Here is a 17,087-nt window from a genome sequence, read left to right as displayed (position 1 = left end):
GCATTTAACTGAGCAGTTCTCCTGCCTGGGGTGTAAGCAAGTGAGTGCTGTGTGTAGAGACCCACCTATCTAACAAACCCCACATGAAGCCTGTGTTTCCATCAAGCCTGGCTGGATTATATTCTGGTTGGCTGTAGTTTCCCTGGATGTCAAAATGCAACAATGAAAATTAAAAGTCAACACATTTTACCCCACAAATGCAACATGATGAATATTTGTAGAATTTATAACCACAAGAGATTATAAGCTTGGATTTGGGAACCGTTTTGGAGGGTCCTGGCTCAGATCCAGTTTTGTATGTATCACTTAAAAAGCAACTTTGATTAAAAGAAAATCAAGACATTGAAGAATGACAACTTTAGCAGAAGGAATAGGGAGGTGAGAGAGGCATTATCACAAGAGCTCTGTGAGAATCACTGCAGTGACTGTTTGTTTAAAAACAAAGGGGAAAACAACAAATAAAAACTTACTTCAAAGTCTTGATATTGCTCTTCTGTCAGAGACTTCTTGGCTACGACAAGAACCCTCAGGCCTTCCCGAGCCATGTTACCACACTGGAAAGAACATCACATTGTAAAACAAACTCCATCTCCAGTAAGATGCACAGCAGTGCAGAGATGGCAGTGTGAAACAGCAGGTTAAGAAAATAACCATCTCATTTGAGCAACCCAAGTGAGTCTATACATCTGATAAAGGGCATGATAAACCTGAGAGGAGAAAGGAGATCTGCAATGGTTTGTGACCTATCCCAGTGATCACAAAGAAAAATGTACCAGGGTGGCAGAAAAAACCCCATTGATTTCACTTTCTCTGTCCCTAAGAAAAAGGACACAAACCTGTGATTTGTAGATTTCATATCTTTGGCCATCAACTCTTTAAAGTAAGACCAAGTTATTATTTCTCTGAACACCAGAGAATCAGTAACTGAAGCTGCTGTAGAGGATATCCCATCCCTGGCAGTGTTCAAGGCCAGGCTGGATAGGGCTCTGAGCAACCTGGTCTAGGGGAAGGTGTCCCTGCCCATGGCAGGAGATTGGAACGAGATGAGCTTTAGGGTCCTTTCAACACAAACCAGTCTATAATTCTATGAACTCTATGCCACCATTACTACTAACCCGACAAACATATCCCAGCACAAAGCTGCCAAATGCAGCTTTGAAGTTAGACCTTTCAGACTAAAATCAACCCAAACACAGGATCGAGCCCAGGACAAATCTGGTGAGCTTGAGTGGCAATCAGTTTTGAGAGAAATCCATTTTATTTACAGGACTTATTCCACGCTAAATATGTTGAACTTGTCACTTGACTTCCTTGCTACTGCATATATGTTTGGCTGAAGACTAACCCAATGAATTGCCAAGATCAGTGACCACCTGGCTTGCAGATATTTTAGCTTTGTCATGTGTTTCCCTGGAAGGACAAAAGCACTCACAGGAGAAATCCTCCGTGCAGAGGAGGGACAGCCCTTACCTCCTCCTCCAGCCAGTCGTTGTACTGCACGATGCCAGCCATCACCACATCTGCCCCCTTCATGTAGAAGGTGATCTCTCCTGTAGATTCATCCTGCAGAAAAACAGAAGAGTCTAAGTTGGGTCAATAGCAGATTTGGAGAGGCCTCAGCAAGTTGCATGATGAGTACTCCACACAAGAGTCACAGCCATGTCTCACTGGCTGAAGGTCCATCTGGCTCAGCATCTTGTCTCAGGGCCAAAAGGAGATGTCTATTCAATTCCAACTCAGTTACTTGCAGCAGGAGTTAATGCTTTGGACAAGGAGGATCACCTTTGTAAGCAGCAACATGGCATCTCCACACAGACACCTCCCAGTCCTGACCGCGTGTGCCTTCGGAATAACCTCTAACCCTGCCTTGAAAATCTATTTCATGCTTACCTAAAACTATAACACAGATGCACAAAGCTTCACAGAGTAAAAATAATTCTAGTTTACCCTCTCTATTACATTCTATGGCATAAGCATCACTAAAGCTTCTGCTTGCCACATCAGGGTTAGGTCTCTGCCTGCCTTATCTGATACAAGTAGTATGTAGGCTGCAAGCAAAGCATATCTACATCACCACAAATTAAAACATCCCTTCGAACCAGGCAGATACCTAAGGAGGCCACAACTATTAGTATTACAAGCTAATGGAAACCCTGGCAGTTTTCTCAAAGGAGGCAAAACAATGAGTAAGGAACAAACTGCTCTGTAAACCAAGACTGCCACCAGGGATGGAAAGAGAACAAACTTCACACACAAAGCCAAGAAGCCCAGGGAGGTCAAGACATAGACAGTTGAGAATGAAGGGGGCAAAGGACTTTAGGAATAAGAGAAATGAAAGAAAAGCACAGTGGACACTTCTTCATTCTCTCACTAATATATGGGTCTGTCTGTTCCACCATTATAGAAACTATTGGTGGAGGCTCTCACACATGAATAGTTTGAGTTGGCAGGTAAAAGCCTCAAGTCCTGTGGCAAAACAGAATTTACATCCAAAGGAAGAAAGAAAAAAGCAGCACCTGATGTGGATACTGAAACCACAAAGAAATGTCTTTGCTGAGGAAATTAAGAAGCAGACAAGGATAACGAAGCCATTTCTGCCAAGCTCACAGAGACATTCACAAGGAAGAGTCTTACAATCCAGCCTGAGCATGGTTTTCAGTGTCCTGAAGTATCCAACCTTCACACACCAACACACACCTCCCTCATCCCCCGGGGGAAATGCGTGTCCCTCTACCAAAACAACTAGGATCTGCTTAAATAAAACACAACTCTTTTGGCAGCAGTCAAAGGTAAAGGTTTATCTATTCAATTATTTGATTAAAGAGTGTCTAACAACATCTCTGTAGGAAACTGAATAAAGACTCCACTTCCCGTGCTGCAGAACTGGCTTAAGATAGTTTAGGTTTTTTGTCCAATATAAATACTGTATCAGCTATCTCCTTGCATTAGTCATTTCCTCTCCCTGAGTTCAGTAGGAGGTTAGTGCGTTCTCATATTATAGCAAGATCACACCATAAATCTACACAGAGATTTGCCAGTTATATTGTTTTGGAGAAGCATCTTTTTTCCACCGTGGTCTGACTCTGGCCACGGTTCAAAGGCTTCTTTCAATTCCAGATATGACAATGGCACTATCTTCGCTTTACAACAAAGATCATTCCACACGGGTAAGGGGAAAAAAATGCAAAGAAAAAAAGAAGAATGGAAAATATTGTGGTCAAACAAACAAGGCTCCTTCAAAGAGGAAGATAAGCTTGGTGAAGAGGTTGCTTGGCTAGAACAGGACTTCTGAGAACTGAAAAAATCAGGTACAGCAATGACAGTTGATGGCAAAGGAACAAGCAGATATTGCAGCAATATCTCAAACCAGGCAACATCTGCTACTTGTTCTCAGTAGTAACTACTACCCTGCTGTCATTTCTGTGCTGAAGGAGATCACTTCACAGGAGCCAGAGTGGCCAAGATGAGTAGGGGAGAGGGGAGTCTGCCAGGAACAGCATTGCTGGGCTGGGCACATCCATCACTTGCTGCAACTCTATCCCCAGGCTGTACAGGAAGCAAAACCATCCCAAGGGCTCCCACCAGCCAAACAAAGGGCAGTTGCTAAGAATGGGCAATACCTGTACAGTTAACAGATGATTTTATCATTTGGATTCTACTCGCTACAATTGCTGAGTGCAGCTTCATTTCCCTTCCTGCCTGCTCATCAGGTATGTTTTCTTCTGCATACTTCATGCTGCTTTCCCTCCTCTCATTTCTGTTTTTCAGACAAACAGCACAGTTTTAAAAGATACATTGAGAGAGAAACACTTTGGTCTTGGATCAAAACCCAGTGGAGAGCCTACACGTGCATACATTATGCTTAACAAAAGAAAACTTGTTACTTGATAACTACCTATTTATAAACTCCTTTTTTATTATTTTTAATGAAAATTAAAATCCTCCTTCAGGATTTTGGAGTATACAGGAAAATGGCAAAGTAACATCCAGGCAGACAACATCTGCTACTCAGCATTAATTCTGCTTGGGGTATACAGGAAGCTGATTTTAGTGGCTCAGCAGCAGCTCAAGGGCTACACAATCAAGACACTCAACTAACAAGCACAACAGAGAGTGACAAATGCTGCTTTAAAAGTATTTACAGTCAGGACCTGGGCCTGGTGCTGCTCCCACTGACCACAAGTGGGAGTTCTGCTGGTGTTGCCCAAAATACAGAAGGCAAAACCAAAGCTGCTCCTCCTACTGTTGCAACTTAAAATTCACGAGGCAAACGATATTTTTACACCCTATTTCCAGACACCCCAAAATAAACACGCAGCAACCCAGTTTTAGCATGAAGTAAATAGAGGAGGGGAAAAAATAAACGAAAAAAACCCACTAATCTTATTTATTCTCCCCACCCTAAGTAACGAAGCTGCAGGTCCTATGGAATCACAAAAAAATCCTATCTTGCCCTGGATTATAGGTTTCATATTCATGTTTTAGATTCCTGGTAACAATTATCTGCCTGTACTCTCATAAAAAAATAACAAGGATGTTTTAATTACCTCCAAAAGAAATACCTCGTTTGCTTGGCAAACAGCAGTGCCTTACCCCAGCTGGGTTTATCCTACTGACACTGATTTTCTAGCACTGACTCGAAAACTGATGATACTGGTAGCACCAGTTTTAACACCCACACTTTGCTGTTGCTCTTTTCAAGGTATTTTTTTTCTGGGGGCCAATCTCACCCTGTGTTTGTGTGGTTTCAGCTGGGCACACACTCAGTGTGTGCAGCACCTGCTGCTGCTCCAGGTACCTGCACAAATGTTCCTTGTACCTTGACTCAGCTCTTTTCCCAGCCCTGCTCATGACACTGTGTGCTCAGCATCGCTGCAGGCTCCGTCACACAGCTCACACCAAAAAACTCCACAGCTCCCTGCAGCTGCAAGTGCTTCCTCCCGTGGTGCTGTACCTCCATGGGCTCTGAGAGGACTCTTGAGTCTGGCAGAGCTTTGGGGAGCAGATTCACAAAGCCACTACCAATATCCTAAAGTCACTTGCTGTGGCATTGGTACAGGATCCCCTTGCTCCTTGCCCCCTGTTGCCATCTCCATCACTCCTGTTGTACCCCCACAATGCTCTGGAGATTCAGTGCACCCATGAACCTGCTCAGTTCTTGCTCCTGGCTGACCCTGAGGGGAGAAGGCACTTGTGATCTGGGTTGACTCACAGCCTCAGTCCACCAGACAACTCCCCCCAGCTCTGCCAGCGTGACTGCAGCATGGACATGACAGGAAGGGCAGGAGCTTCTGGACAGATGAACAGACAACCCCAGGGCCACAGAGCAGACTTCAAAGCAGCAGGAACCCACCCAAGGTACGTGACAAACTGAAAACCTGAGCAGGAAGGAGCAGCTGGAAGAAGCTGGAGCTGCGGAAGACAGACACACCCTGAGTGCCCTAAGCTTGGGCTCCTTCATTATTCTGAGCAAGGAACAAAGATCAACAAACTAAAGATGTCCCAGGGCACTACAGCACTTACTGCCAAACACAGCCCAGAAGGAGATGCTAGTGGCTCAGAGAGCCTGAGATGCAAGGGACAGCACAACCCAGCCAGAACAGCACAGTGGAGAGCAGATGTTTTATGTCCTTCACTTTGTGTTTTGCCCAGAGAGGCTGTGGATTCTCCCTCACTGGAGATACTCCAGAACCACCTGGACACAATCCTGTGCCACATGCTCTGGGATAAGGTTGGACCAGATGACCCACTGTGTTCCCTCCCAACCTGCCCCATCCTGTGATGCTGTGTGAGCTGGAGATGGAGCTCTCACCCGGACGATGATGCCCATGCGCTTGCTCTCGTAGGTGAAGGGGAAGATCTGGAGGATGGTGAAGTTTAGGATGTGGCCGCCCGGGGTCCTCAGCTGAACAGAGGATTGGTCTCTGCCCACCAGCGTCAAGCCCACACTCTCTGTCCACTGCACCAGGGCCACCTGAGAGGAGAAGGACAAGGTGAGAGAGGCCAGATCCCACCATACCCACCCTGAGAGGGGAAGGGACAGTGGGGAGAGCTGCATAAAATCATGAATCACTAATGGTGCTATCAAATAGATCCACTGATAAACACAGCTCTTCCTAGTGGGCTTTTCCTGCTTGAGAAGCTTACTAACAGGATCTTCAGGGTTTGGGCTGCCCAGCTCCTGTCTGGTTCAGCTGCTGGGCTGCCCTAGATCCTCAGCAGGAGGTGGTGACCTCTCTGCCTTCCACTGCCACATTCTGTTGGAATTTCTTTATGGAAGGGGTTGTTAAGCATTGGCAGGAGCTGCCCAGGGAGGTGGTGGAGTCACTATCCCTGGGGGTGTTCAAGGAACAACTGGACATGGCACTTAGTGCTCTGGTCTAGTTGACAAAGTGGTGATGGGTCACAGGTTGGACTTGATGGTCTTGGAGGTCTTTTCCAACTTCAGTGATTCTGTTCCAAAGGACAACCCTCAGCAAGGGCAGGCACAGTCACCCTCCACCCAGCCCCAGGGCGCCCAAACATCCTTAGGCTCATCAGGTAAATAAATCCCTTGACAAACACTTTTACACAGAGCTATTTCCCAGCTTGCTGTTCATAAAATCAAGAATTAAAATAATGCATTCACCTTGGATTTGCAATATCAAAGCCAGAAACATTAATGCAGCACATTAAAAATTCATATTAAAAAAGCAAGCAAACAAAATGAGCTCTGTGTTATTACCTATCTGTTTGGTAGTAACAGTTCATCAACAGCTTTCAGCCTCTGCAGTGATCACCAAGACAGCTGAAGGCTGGCTCAGACACTTAGCAGAGAACTCTACTCCCTAAACATTAAAAAAACCCCAACACAAAACAAAAACCCCCAAAACAACCCCCAGATATTTCAAGGCACACAGAGAACTCATTTAACTGAGCTCAGGTGGGTATTGCTTCTAATATTTAAGGACCTACAACACTGAATTCTTTACAAGCTTTCACCAGATCACAACCAGAGTCACAACAGAAAACCAAAGGCTTTATTTTGCTTCCCTGACAGTCCCCCAGAATCCCCAGCTCAGCTGACACATCCATCCAAGACTGAGCTTGCTGAGATTTACCCCTAGAAGCTGTCTGGGCAGTAACAGATGGGAGCAGCAGCTGACACGAGCCCATATATCACTGGCCTCCAGAAAGGATCAAGGGATACTTTCTCCAAACAGACATGAAATACTGGAAGTATTTTACAGTGACATTTTCCAAGGCACGAGAGTGCTGGGCACGTGGTTGCTGCTGACTTGAAGTTAATTATCCCTTATGCCTTCCAGGTTCTATCTTTCCTGCCTCAAGTGACCACAAATACCTCAGACAAAAAAAAAGAAATTTATTTTGGGAAATCACATACGTGAGATACAGATAAAAATGGAACCTATAAATGCTTGCACTGAACCAAGATTTTACTAGATGAATTGATATAATTGGGTCTAACTGGAGAATCTTTTGTGAACTCAGCTCCCTTTCATCCAAAATGAGGCATAAAAGACAAGCTAAAATAAACTTCTGCTTTCACAAAGAGGCCTTAAACTGCCAGATTAAAATAAAATAAAACCATAGTTGAGTTGGCTTTGCCTTAAAAGACCTTTAAATCAATTTGAATCAATATTTGGTTTAATATTAGCACATTTTTGCAGGCTTACTCCCAAAGATTACGACAAATCAAAGGCTCTTTCAAGCTTATCTTTGAAAAAGTTTCTTCAAGCCATCCTCAGTGCACTGAAGTGTGCAGTTAGATAATCCTCCTAACAGTCTCCCAGAGCAGAGATGGAGCTTGGGTCTCTAATGCTCTGGTTAATAAACAATTATTGGGATCTGCTCACAGCATGACACTATGTGATGCTCAGTGTGTGCAGCGCTGGCTCTTCATTTGCCCAAGCTGAAAATGACTGGAGATACAAATCTCTGCTCCTACCTCAGCCTGTTCAAGCATCTCCTTCACACAGACACCTCCTCCCTCCTTCCCTGCCAGCATCTCCTTTAAATCCTGTATCAGGCAGCTTTAAACCTCCCCAAAGCAAAGCCCTGTGAGAGGAACAAATGGATGAGCAGAGGTGCCACGTCTCATGCTGCAAACTCACTGCCCTGCACTGCAGCAGGCACTGTGGATGGCTCCCAGGACAGTCCCTCAATGGGAAGGAGGAATAATGAAAGGAATCCCACTTTTCCATGCTGCTCCCAAGGCCCTGCCAGCCCTCCAGGGGAACCCACAGGGCTGAGCCCTGCACTGTGCCATGGCTTCTGCAGCGCTTAATGAACAGCCACTGAGAGACAGTGCTGCAATTCTGACGTGTTCCCATCACATGTTCTAAGACATTACTGTCTCCATTCAACAGGCAACACAATGGGCTCAGCCCCTGCACCAGCAGATAACTCTGATGACAACAGCAGTGCTGCCAGCAGCTCCAGCAGGGTCTGGGCACCCAGGACAGGGAGCACGTCCTGCATCGCTGGGAGAGGGAAGAGGTTTACTCTGTGCTGAGCAAACAGATAACTAGAGGTGCTCCCAGCCACAGTGAAAAGATGAGAAACATTCAAGATGTAAAAATAGGTTTACAGCTTAGTCCAAGGAAACTGAGATCCCACAGACACCCTCAGGACAGCCCATGCTCAGCGAGGGAAGTCACTACAGTCCCTGAGCACACGCCAGGATCTCACAGCCCCATCCAGGCCCAGCCTGACACTGATCTGAGTGTTACAAAGCAGAGCAGCTCAGCACACTCTCCCCAGACTTGGCCCTTTCCAACAATTAAATTACCCAAGCCACCACTGAAGTGGATATCGACTAATAAATTTCATTCTAAAGAGACAAATTGATCCTTCTGTGCCATGAGTTCCTCCACAAAGTTCCCTCTAGGGCTGCCTGGGCAGGCAGACGAGGCACAGACCCATTGATCCGTGCACCCTTTCATGTCCTGGCAGCTGCTGAGGGTTGTCAGGGTTAAAGACTGTTTGCCCAGGAATCCCAGGCACTCTTATCTCTGATCAGATTATATCTATTTCATTTCCCCTGTTAGTTACTGTATGGCTACAACTGACAACTGGCTCGCAGAGCCCCCAGGCTGTAACTGATACCTGAATAAAGATACTTCAAGACTCCTAAATGGCAATGTGCACAGGAAACAAATTTAGGAAATCCTGCTTTCTGTTACAGGAAATGAAGCCTATGCCAACTGGTAGAAATTACCCTTGCTGCTAAAGTGAAGAGAATACAAGTTTTTGTACTCATTTCATAAACTGACCTTCCCTGCCATGGCAATATTTTATTGATCTAGGATTTCAAAGGGAGGCTTTAACAGGAGTCCAAAGCCATTCCCCTACAGGGAATGTTATTTAACAGCATTGCTCCTTCCTCAAGGACTCCACTTGTGCTGATCCTGCGTTTTGTACCATCTAGTATGACACACAGAGCACGGCCAAACAATATTTGTATGTCTAAGACCTACAGACAAGATTTCCTCAGTGCAGCAAAGCATATCTGGTTTCTGAACCCGCTGTAATTCTCTACTTAAGACACCACAAGAAAGGAAAAAAGAATTTAAACAATAATCTTGGAAGGATTAGTTATCATGCTATAGTAAAACAAACAAACAATATCCCCTGGGTATTTCAGACAAATTGCTGCATAAATATTTTAAAGGCAGAACAGTATAAAGAGAAAAAGGAAAAGAAAAATCACTGACTTGACTATACACCGCAGTATATATGTAAATAAACAGAGGATCTGTGCAAAAATAGCTAGTCAATGCTTTGGGGGGGGGAACCTCAACTTAAATGCAGATCACAAAAATTCCCATCTGGAAATCATTCAGAACTCCTTTCAATCCAAAGGCAGTTGCTTTCTGTAAGCTGCTTTTACAGGGGAGAGAACACATTACAGAGCAGAAAAGCGGGTAAGAAAAGCCTGACCTGGACTATGTGTGGGAGAGGACACCCACACACCCTGCTCAGAGAGGAATAGGTGCTTGTTGGCACTGTAGGTACATTGATGAGACGGGGGAGAAGGCAGAGGTGAAGCTTTTGTCTAGTGCACATAACTCACTGTATGAAATTAATCAATTGCAGGATCATTTAGGTTGGAAAAGACCTCCAAGATCATAGACCTTGTCAACTAGACCATGGCACAAATTGCCTGGTTTGGAAGAAAACCATTATAGAGACTATTTTGAATGTATATGAAATATGGAAACTAACTCTGTGCCAGTGTCTGTGTCTCATACAACAGGCCCCAAATCCTCACACAGTCAGACTCCTAACCAATAGGTTTATCTCCATGCAAACCATTTTCTCACCTCTAACAGTGAGCAAAGCCAGCTTCCCTGCTGATATCAAGGGTGAAAAGGTTATTATCAGAGGCAAAGCTGCTTTATTTGGGGCAGTAAATGGAAAAATCCTTCCAGTGTAGTCTCATACTGTCAGTGGGATTCTTAGGGGGTTTCAAACTTCAGTCTCTTTCCATTGCAGAGAGAGTGAGTGTAATTGTACAAATTAATAAGCCCCAAAATGGTTGGCTGCACTAAATGGAGATGCATCCAGGAAGTATAACCAGTACATTAAACCACATTTTATTCCTCCTGTCTTTGTCACAGAAGGAAACAATACAACAATTAGATTTCACAAATTTTGCAGAGGGTGGCAAACAGCACTGAATTTTTCAGTACTGTATCAAACTTGATCCCTCAGCTGTTCAGTAAAAGTCTCCAGTGACTGCCTGGAGAGCTGTAAAGTTTCTCCCTACTGGTGGCAGGGACAAGCTGAACCATGCAAGCATTCTAACCCTCTGCCACAAGTTGTCCTCCCCCGGACAAGATAAGATTGCCCATAATTTACTGAACGTGGTGAAAGAGATTCAGGGCACTGAAGTGCAAAATACACCCTAGACAAAAGGTGCAGAAACAGGAGGAAAATCCTGCGATGCAGAGGCTGATACAACAGCCAGATATCACTCACTGTGTAGATCTGCAGCTTCAGACATAGAGGCAGAACAGCTGAGAGGACACTTACGTCTATTCATGGGTTCTCAGAGCAATAAATGCATTAAAATATTATCCCCTTCAATAAACTGAAGCACTTCCTCTAAACAACTGTGGGGTTTTTCAGCAACAAGTAAGAGCACATCGATATGAAGCACTTCCTCTAAACAACTGTGGGTTTTTTCAGCAACAAGTAAGAGCACATCCATGTTTTCATACACCCAGATGGCACTGACCTCATCAGGGCTGGAAGCCTGGTAGACCCTGCAGGAGTCCTCGTAGTGTCTCTCAGCCTCAGCCTGGTCTGTGACCCCGTTGGACTCGTAGACAGGGGTGACGTTGTGGCACAGGGCGATTGCCTTCACCGCCTCGTGCACGCGGCTGCTCATCGTCTTCCGCACCTTGGTGGCCAAGGTAAGGCCCTTCACGGCAGGAGGGTCCTGGGATTGCTTTGGAGAAAAAAGGAGAACAGAATCTTTTTGTGGAAAAGAATGATTTGAATGAAGTTTTTACTTCAGTGAAGGCTGAACAGCTGTGCAGACTCTTATGTCCCCAGAAATGGGACACACTCTCCATAGATGTCACATGGAGATTTCCATAGGTCATCACTGGGAGCACACCCAGTTCAGTGCAGCTCCTTTATCACTGCTACTGGTGCAGTGAAGTGCCCCAAAAGGTTTACTTATGTTTTTGGAACAGTACACCAAGAAAAAACCCTTTTGTTGCAAATCCACCAAACACTGATGGGTGAAAGACCAAAGTCAGAAGACTCAGTGCAATCACTTCTTCCCCCACAAAAGAACCAGTGGCTTGGAGAATTTAGATTTGCTTGGGTTTCATTGCAAGAGAATATAATTGCCAAAAACAGAAAACAGATGACTCGATGGAGCTAGAAAATCTTAACTGCATTCATTTAATTTTTAATCCTATTTTTAGTATCAGAATGGGAGTCTTCAGAAAATTGCACAATTACTAAATTATCCCAGTTGAAGAAGGGACACACAGTGATCCAGTTTCCTGCTCTGTTAACCTTTAATGTCAAGAGGACAAAAGTTTCACTTCCAGGTCAAAGGCCACAACATGGTAAAAATAAGAGCAAAGAATCAGAACTACAGTTCAAAATGAATCATTGCCAGCAAATGCTTCTCATTATAAGGCATCTCACTTGACAATTACAGAAGTTTTATGAGACATAGCTTTTACCAGCCTAATTCCACATGGTATTTCCACACTAGTGATTAGGACACAGAAGATCTTCACATTTAACACTGCTCATCAGCACTGCTGCCAAAATCCAACAGCAAACTCTCAGCTGAGGTGAATTCAGCCACTGGCCACACACTGGACTAGTCAGTCACCCAAACTTCCTGACAAATATTGAGTGCTTTGGCAAATAATTAACCACCAGTCAAGTTTTCTCTAGAGACTGAGCACAAAATGAGGGCAAACAGATCTGAAGTTTGGGGAGTTGTGATTTGGTTTTGGTTGGGGTTTTTTTAGTGCAGCTCAGTCATTTATGCATCTCAATACCAAGGGAAGAACCAGATGCTAAGAAGGAGAAGGAAAAGAGAGGGAGGTGCCTAGATAACTAAATAAAAGTACATTATTTGACAGTCAGACCCACTTACACTTGCATGTTAAAGACTGGTGGATGTGAAACAATTCACAGATGTAATAAGCAATCAGGGTATTATTTATGCATTAAGAATCCAATGACCTTTAGACTTTTCCAAAATACAACAGCTAATGAGCAGATCCCTAACCACACTCACTCATCATCAGCCCAGTGGCCTGGCAAAGTGCAGGAAGAGTTAACTGAGGCAGCTGAGTTGTACCTGGGTGTATATGCTGAAGATGTGGCTCTGCACTTCATCCATGGAGTCCAGGCCATACGCGACCGTGCCCAGGTGGAGCCGCTTGAAGACCATCTCGTTCTGCGTGAGAGTTCCTGCAATGACAGCAGCACCAGGCGTGCAGTGAGAACCAACACACCCATTCCCCAGCACACCTTCTTGTCCCTGTTGTGCCTCAAATTCAAGAGCAACTGGGCCAGAAGCTGAACCAGTCACTGCACCAGACTCTTGTCACACCCCTCGGCAAAAATGACAGTATGAACAAACCTAAGGGCTGATTCTCCTGGGAAGTAGTGGTGCGTAAATAAGAGTGAGATTCGCCCCACAGCCAATGCCAGCAAGGGCTGCAAGTGTAATTCTGGTCCTGCTGAGGCAAAGAAAACTGGAAACAACTCCAGTGGGACCAGGATTTTCTGTCAGACCAAGCTTTTCATTGCAGCTTAGGCCTTCAAATTCAAGCTCAACTTCACAAGTGTAAGGACAGCAGCAGACAGAGTGATGATGAGTTTCTGCCTACATGTGCAAGCTCTCTTCATCTGGCTTTGAAAACTAGCTCTAAAAAGTTTCTTTTAGTTTTACTTTTCCCCTCAGCTTTTGTTTTAGCAGCATGCCTTATGTGTCCTTTGAAGTGATACAATATCCCTCTCCTCTCTTAGCGCATTCAGAATCAAAAAAATACAGAACTTTTTCTCCAAAAACTGATTAAATCATATCATCAAATCAACAGGAAATGCATATTCTAGTCCAAAGACATCTTACGTTAGACTCTCTGCCTGGCTAAAAAAGGTAACAAAATCCAAACAAGAACATGCCATGACTCCAAACTGTGTTTGCCACACAGGTACCTGTTTTGTCTGTCAGCAAATAGGATATCCTGCCCAGCTGCTCAGGAATGGTGCTGGACCGAACCACAGTGCCAGGGATCTTGGCATCTCTGCGGATCACCCAGCTGTACACAATCTTCCCCATGTCCAGATTCACTCGCAAACTGTGCAGGAGGGAGAAGAGAAAAAAAAAGCATCATCAGTTCAACTTTGGGAAAAATCATTGTGAACTGCCACAGTGCAAGGAAAGGACGTGTGGTCCATGAGGAGGTTGAGTGGCCAAAGGGGATGTGTCAGGAGAACATTCAAAGTCAGTGGTTGGGTGGGAAATGTGATTTCACTGTAATTCAAAGATGGATGGTGAAATTACAGTGAGAAGAGCAGATGTGACTTGAGGAGAAGATGGACACAGAGTGAGGACAGTGTGACTGGTGTACAGAGAGCAGGTTAAAAATGGAACTGAAATGAATCCCAGACCTGCACTAATCTACTTACTAATAGAGCACAATTTAATATTAAAGTTTCATTCCCCTCCAAATGTATCACCCCACATGATGTATAAATAACCCTCCTTTTCCATGTTTTTGCTCTGTTCTTATCGTAGTAACCAGGTAGTCCAAACACTGAGAGAAGGGGCCTTAAATGACTGATCCACAGCCTGAGTCAGTGAATGGGTTAGGAAGTTGAACAAATTCAGCAGAAACAACCAAGTAATTCTCATGTTTGAACAGTGACTTGATTTCTATTTCTAGATTTGTTTAGCTGTAAAATGAGGAGTAGATAAGAGTTTACATGCTAGAAACATGGAGGAGGACACAAAGCAAGCAGCATGTTGCTGGGAAGCATCAGCAATTACTACCTTACCTGATGGGGATGATGTTTGAGAACAGGAGGAGAAATCTTATGATCTGAAGATACCAACGACCAGCAAAGTGCTGAAGGGCCACCATGACCAGGGAGACCACCACGAGAGCCCCAAACAGGATCTTGGTGAGACAGTTCACTTCCAAATCAAACAGACCAATCTAAAAAAAATAAGAGAGAGACATTCCAAGCACACAAGTGAAGATGTTACCACAATGTGATATTCATGAAGGAAATTAACTGCCATATCCAAAGGGCCACTGCCCACCAGTCAGCTTCTCTTAAAACACTACAGACATAGTTAAATGTGTAAGTGATGCTCTTGCCAGCTTATTAAATAAGATGCCCATGCTCTAAAAGGTAAGCAGGGCATGCAGAGGTGAGAGGGCTCATGCTGCTATAAACATCCCTGAACGTTGTCTCAGCTTTGCTGTAACAGAGGAATGCAGCAAAATGAGCTTTCCTATTCTAACTGGGACTGGCTCACTATAAACACATAACACAATGATTTTGCCAACCATAAAGAAGTGAGAAGACACATGGATAACAGGATCAAACCTTCGAAGAAATAGGTTCTGTTATAGTAAATATCTTAAATCATAGGCTGGAAAATATGAATTGTTCCTATGAGGCTGTCTCTGCAGTGTGTACATACAGCATTTGGAAGGATCACCTTAAAAAAATGATCCATTTCTGACCCTTTTTATTTGTTATAAGGCTGTTTCTTCACCATACCTTACTTCTTGGGTTTGAAGTGTTCATCACACTGCGCAGTTCCCTTCCAGTGTAGAGGACAACTCCCACCACAGTACCTAAACAAACAGACATTTGGCTATAAAAACACTTGCTGGATCCAGTTAATTTCAGAAGCAAGCAGGAATTTCACAAGCTGGTACCTGCAACACAACACCTATGAAAACACAGAGTGGAACAGAAGACATCCCACAAGTCTATAAGTCTTCAACCACTCTGGTTGGACTTGATGCAGCACCACAGACTGCATCAACTCATGAGCATGGAAAGAGCAGTCAGCTCTTCTCCCTCGACTTTCCTGACTGCCTTTTGATGTCAATTCTCTCTCCACACTATAAATGAACGTTGGCAAGGATGGAGGAATGCCTGGATTTCCTCCCACCCCTTGGAATCCCACTGTAATGTGGTTAAGTTTGCCCTGTATCACACAGTGATCCTTGTGTCAAAATTAAACCAGTGCTCTGGGCTATGGTTATTACTGGTGAAGGTGGAACAATCAGAGTAAAACCAGTTAATTTCAACAGCTTTCAAAGACAGAATTACCTTATTTTTAAATCTACAATTTACTTAAAGCATTTGCCTAATTATTGTTCCTACCAAAAAGTGAATCATACCAACTCCTACCTCACTGTAACAGATGGAGCTGCTGGGAGCTCATCAGGGTATTTTAATGCTCTGTCCCACAGTTGCTAAAGAGCTGAGAGCAACAAACTTCCCTATTTTCTTCTTGTAGAAACATATAAAGCTTAGCACCATAAATTACTGTGTTTCTACAGGTTTTCTCTTAAAGACACTGCAAAAAAAGCCATAAATAAAAAGCCATCTACCATCAGGAGTTTAAAAGTTGCTATTGCCAAAATCTAGGGGGTTTTTACCATAAATTTTGGGTCTGTAAAAATGGAGAAAAGCAACACTAAAAAATAAAAGCACTACTGCAAATACATTGCTACTTTCTACTCTACCACTCCCCTGCTCATTAACGACCAAAGTTTTATCAAGCTGCAAGTGAATTATTCTCAAATAAGACGGATTCCAAAGAGGTGGTTTCTAAAAATATGCTGAGAAACATTCCTTTAAAAAAGACACCCCCAAAACCAACAACAAATCCCTGGAGCCAGATGGCAGGCGGTGGTAAGATCAGCACAGCTCAGAGCAGCAGATGGCACAGCTACTCCAAATCCACCTCAAGCAGCAGAGTCAGGCCCAGCCCTACCACAGCAGATGGAGAAAGCCACATAGCTCTGCTTGGCTGTGCAAGCCAAGGCTGCCCCAGGGAGATGGCACCAAACCCCACAGCTCTCACTCACAGCAGGAGAAAAAATAGCTACAGTTCTCTCCTACCACAGATAACCTATGACAGGCTATTTATCATTACATAGGAGAAACAAAACTGAGTATTATATTGATCAACTCAGTCCAGGTGAGAAGAAACACCTGCCAGGACTAGAAAAAGACACATTGATGTGGATAAAAAGAGTTTCTAGTTGTTTTCTGGCCATTCAAAACAGACTTGACTGCATAAATCATTGGAAGTTCTGGCAATATTTGTAAAAGTTATGCCTATTAACTCAACTCAAAGATGTCTATCTACAAATAACTTAGCTCATCTTCAGAAGAGAGGACTGGATTCAAACAGTGAGTCTGTCTGGGCAGGGAGGAGGTTGTTGTATGCCCTGAGACAGACACCAAGACTTCTCAGCAGCTCTGCAGCAGTGACTGTGCAGAGCAGAGAAGGTGCCATGCCCAGCTTTGGGGAAAACTGTCTACACCCATGTGTAGAAGCAGGG

The 17,087-nt window shown here is 44.2% G+C and overlaps 1 protein-coding gene across 1 annotated transcript in view; it reads right to left on the bottom strand.

The window, feature by feature from the left end:
- ATP9A (ATPase, class II, type 9A) overlaps nt 1-17,087 on the bottom strand; it is a gene marked incomplete at its 5' end in the record, with an annotated part of 46,083 nt that overhangs the window by 11,265 nt on the left and 17,731 nt on the right. Inside the window, 8 exons of the mRNA XM_009071303.1 lie at nt 471-554; nt 1,471-1,563; nt 5,813-5,974; nt 11,243-11,455; nt 12,842-12,954; nt 13,705-13,847; nt 14,548-14,708; nt 15,283-15,359. Coding sequence (XP_009069551.1) covers nt 471-554; nt 1,471-1,563; nt 5,813-5,974; nt 11,243-11,455; nt 12,842-12,954; nt 13,705-13,847; nt 14,548-14,708; nt 15,283-15,359 — 1,046 coding nt within the window. The remainder of the gene's footprint in view (nt 1-470; nt 555-1,470; nt 1,564-5,812; nt 5,975-11,242; nt 11,456-12,841; nt 12,955-13,704; nt 13,848-14,547; nt 14,709-15,282; nt 15,360-17,087) is intronic.

This window comes from Acanthisitta chloris, unplaced genomic scaffold (assembly GCF_000695815.1).
Source record: "Acanthisitta chloris isolate BGI_N310 unplaced genomic scaffold, ASM69581v1 scaffold7400, whole genome shotgun sequence".
NCBI classification, from domain to species: Eukaryota; Metazoa; Chordata; class Aves; order Passeriformes; family Acanthisittidae; genus Acanthisitta; species Acanthisitta chloris.
Note: the sequence above shows the minus strand (reverse complement) of the source record. Positions and strands in the feature narration are given on the sequence as shown.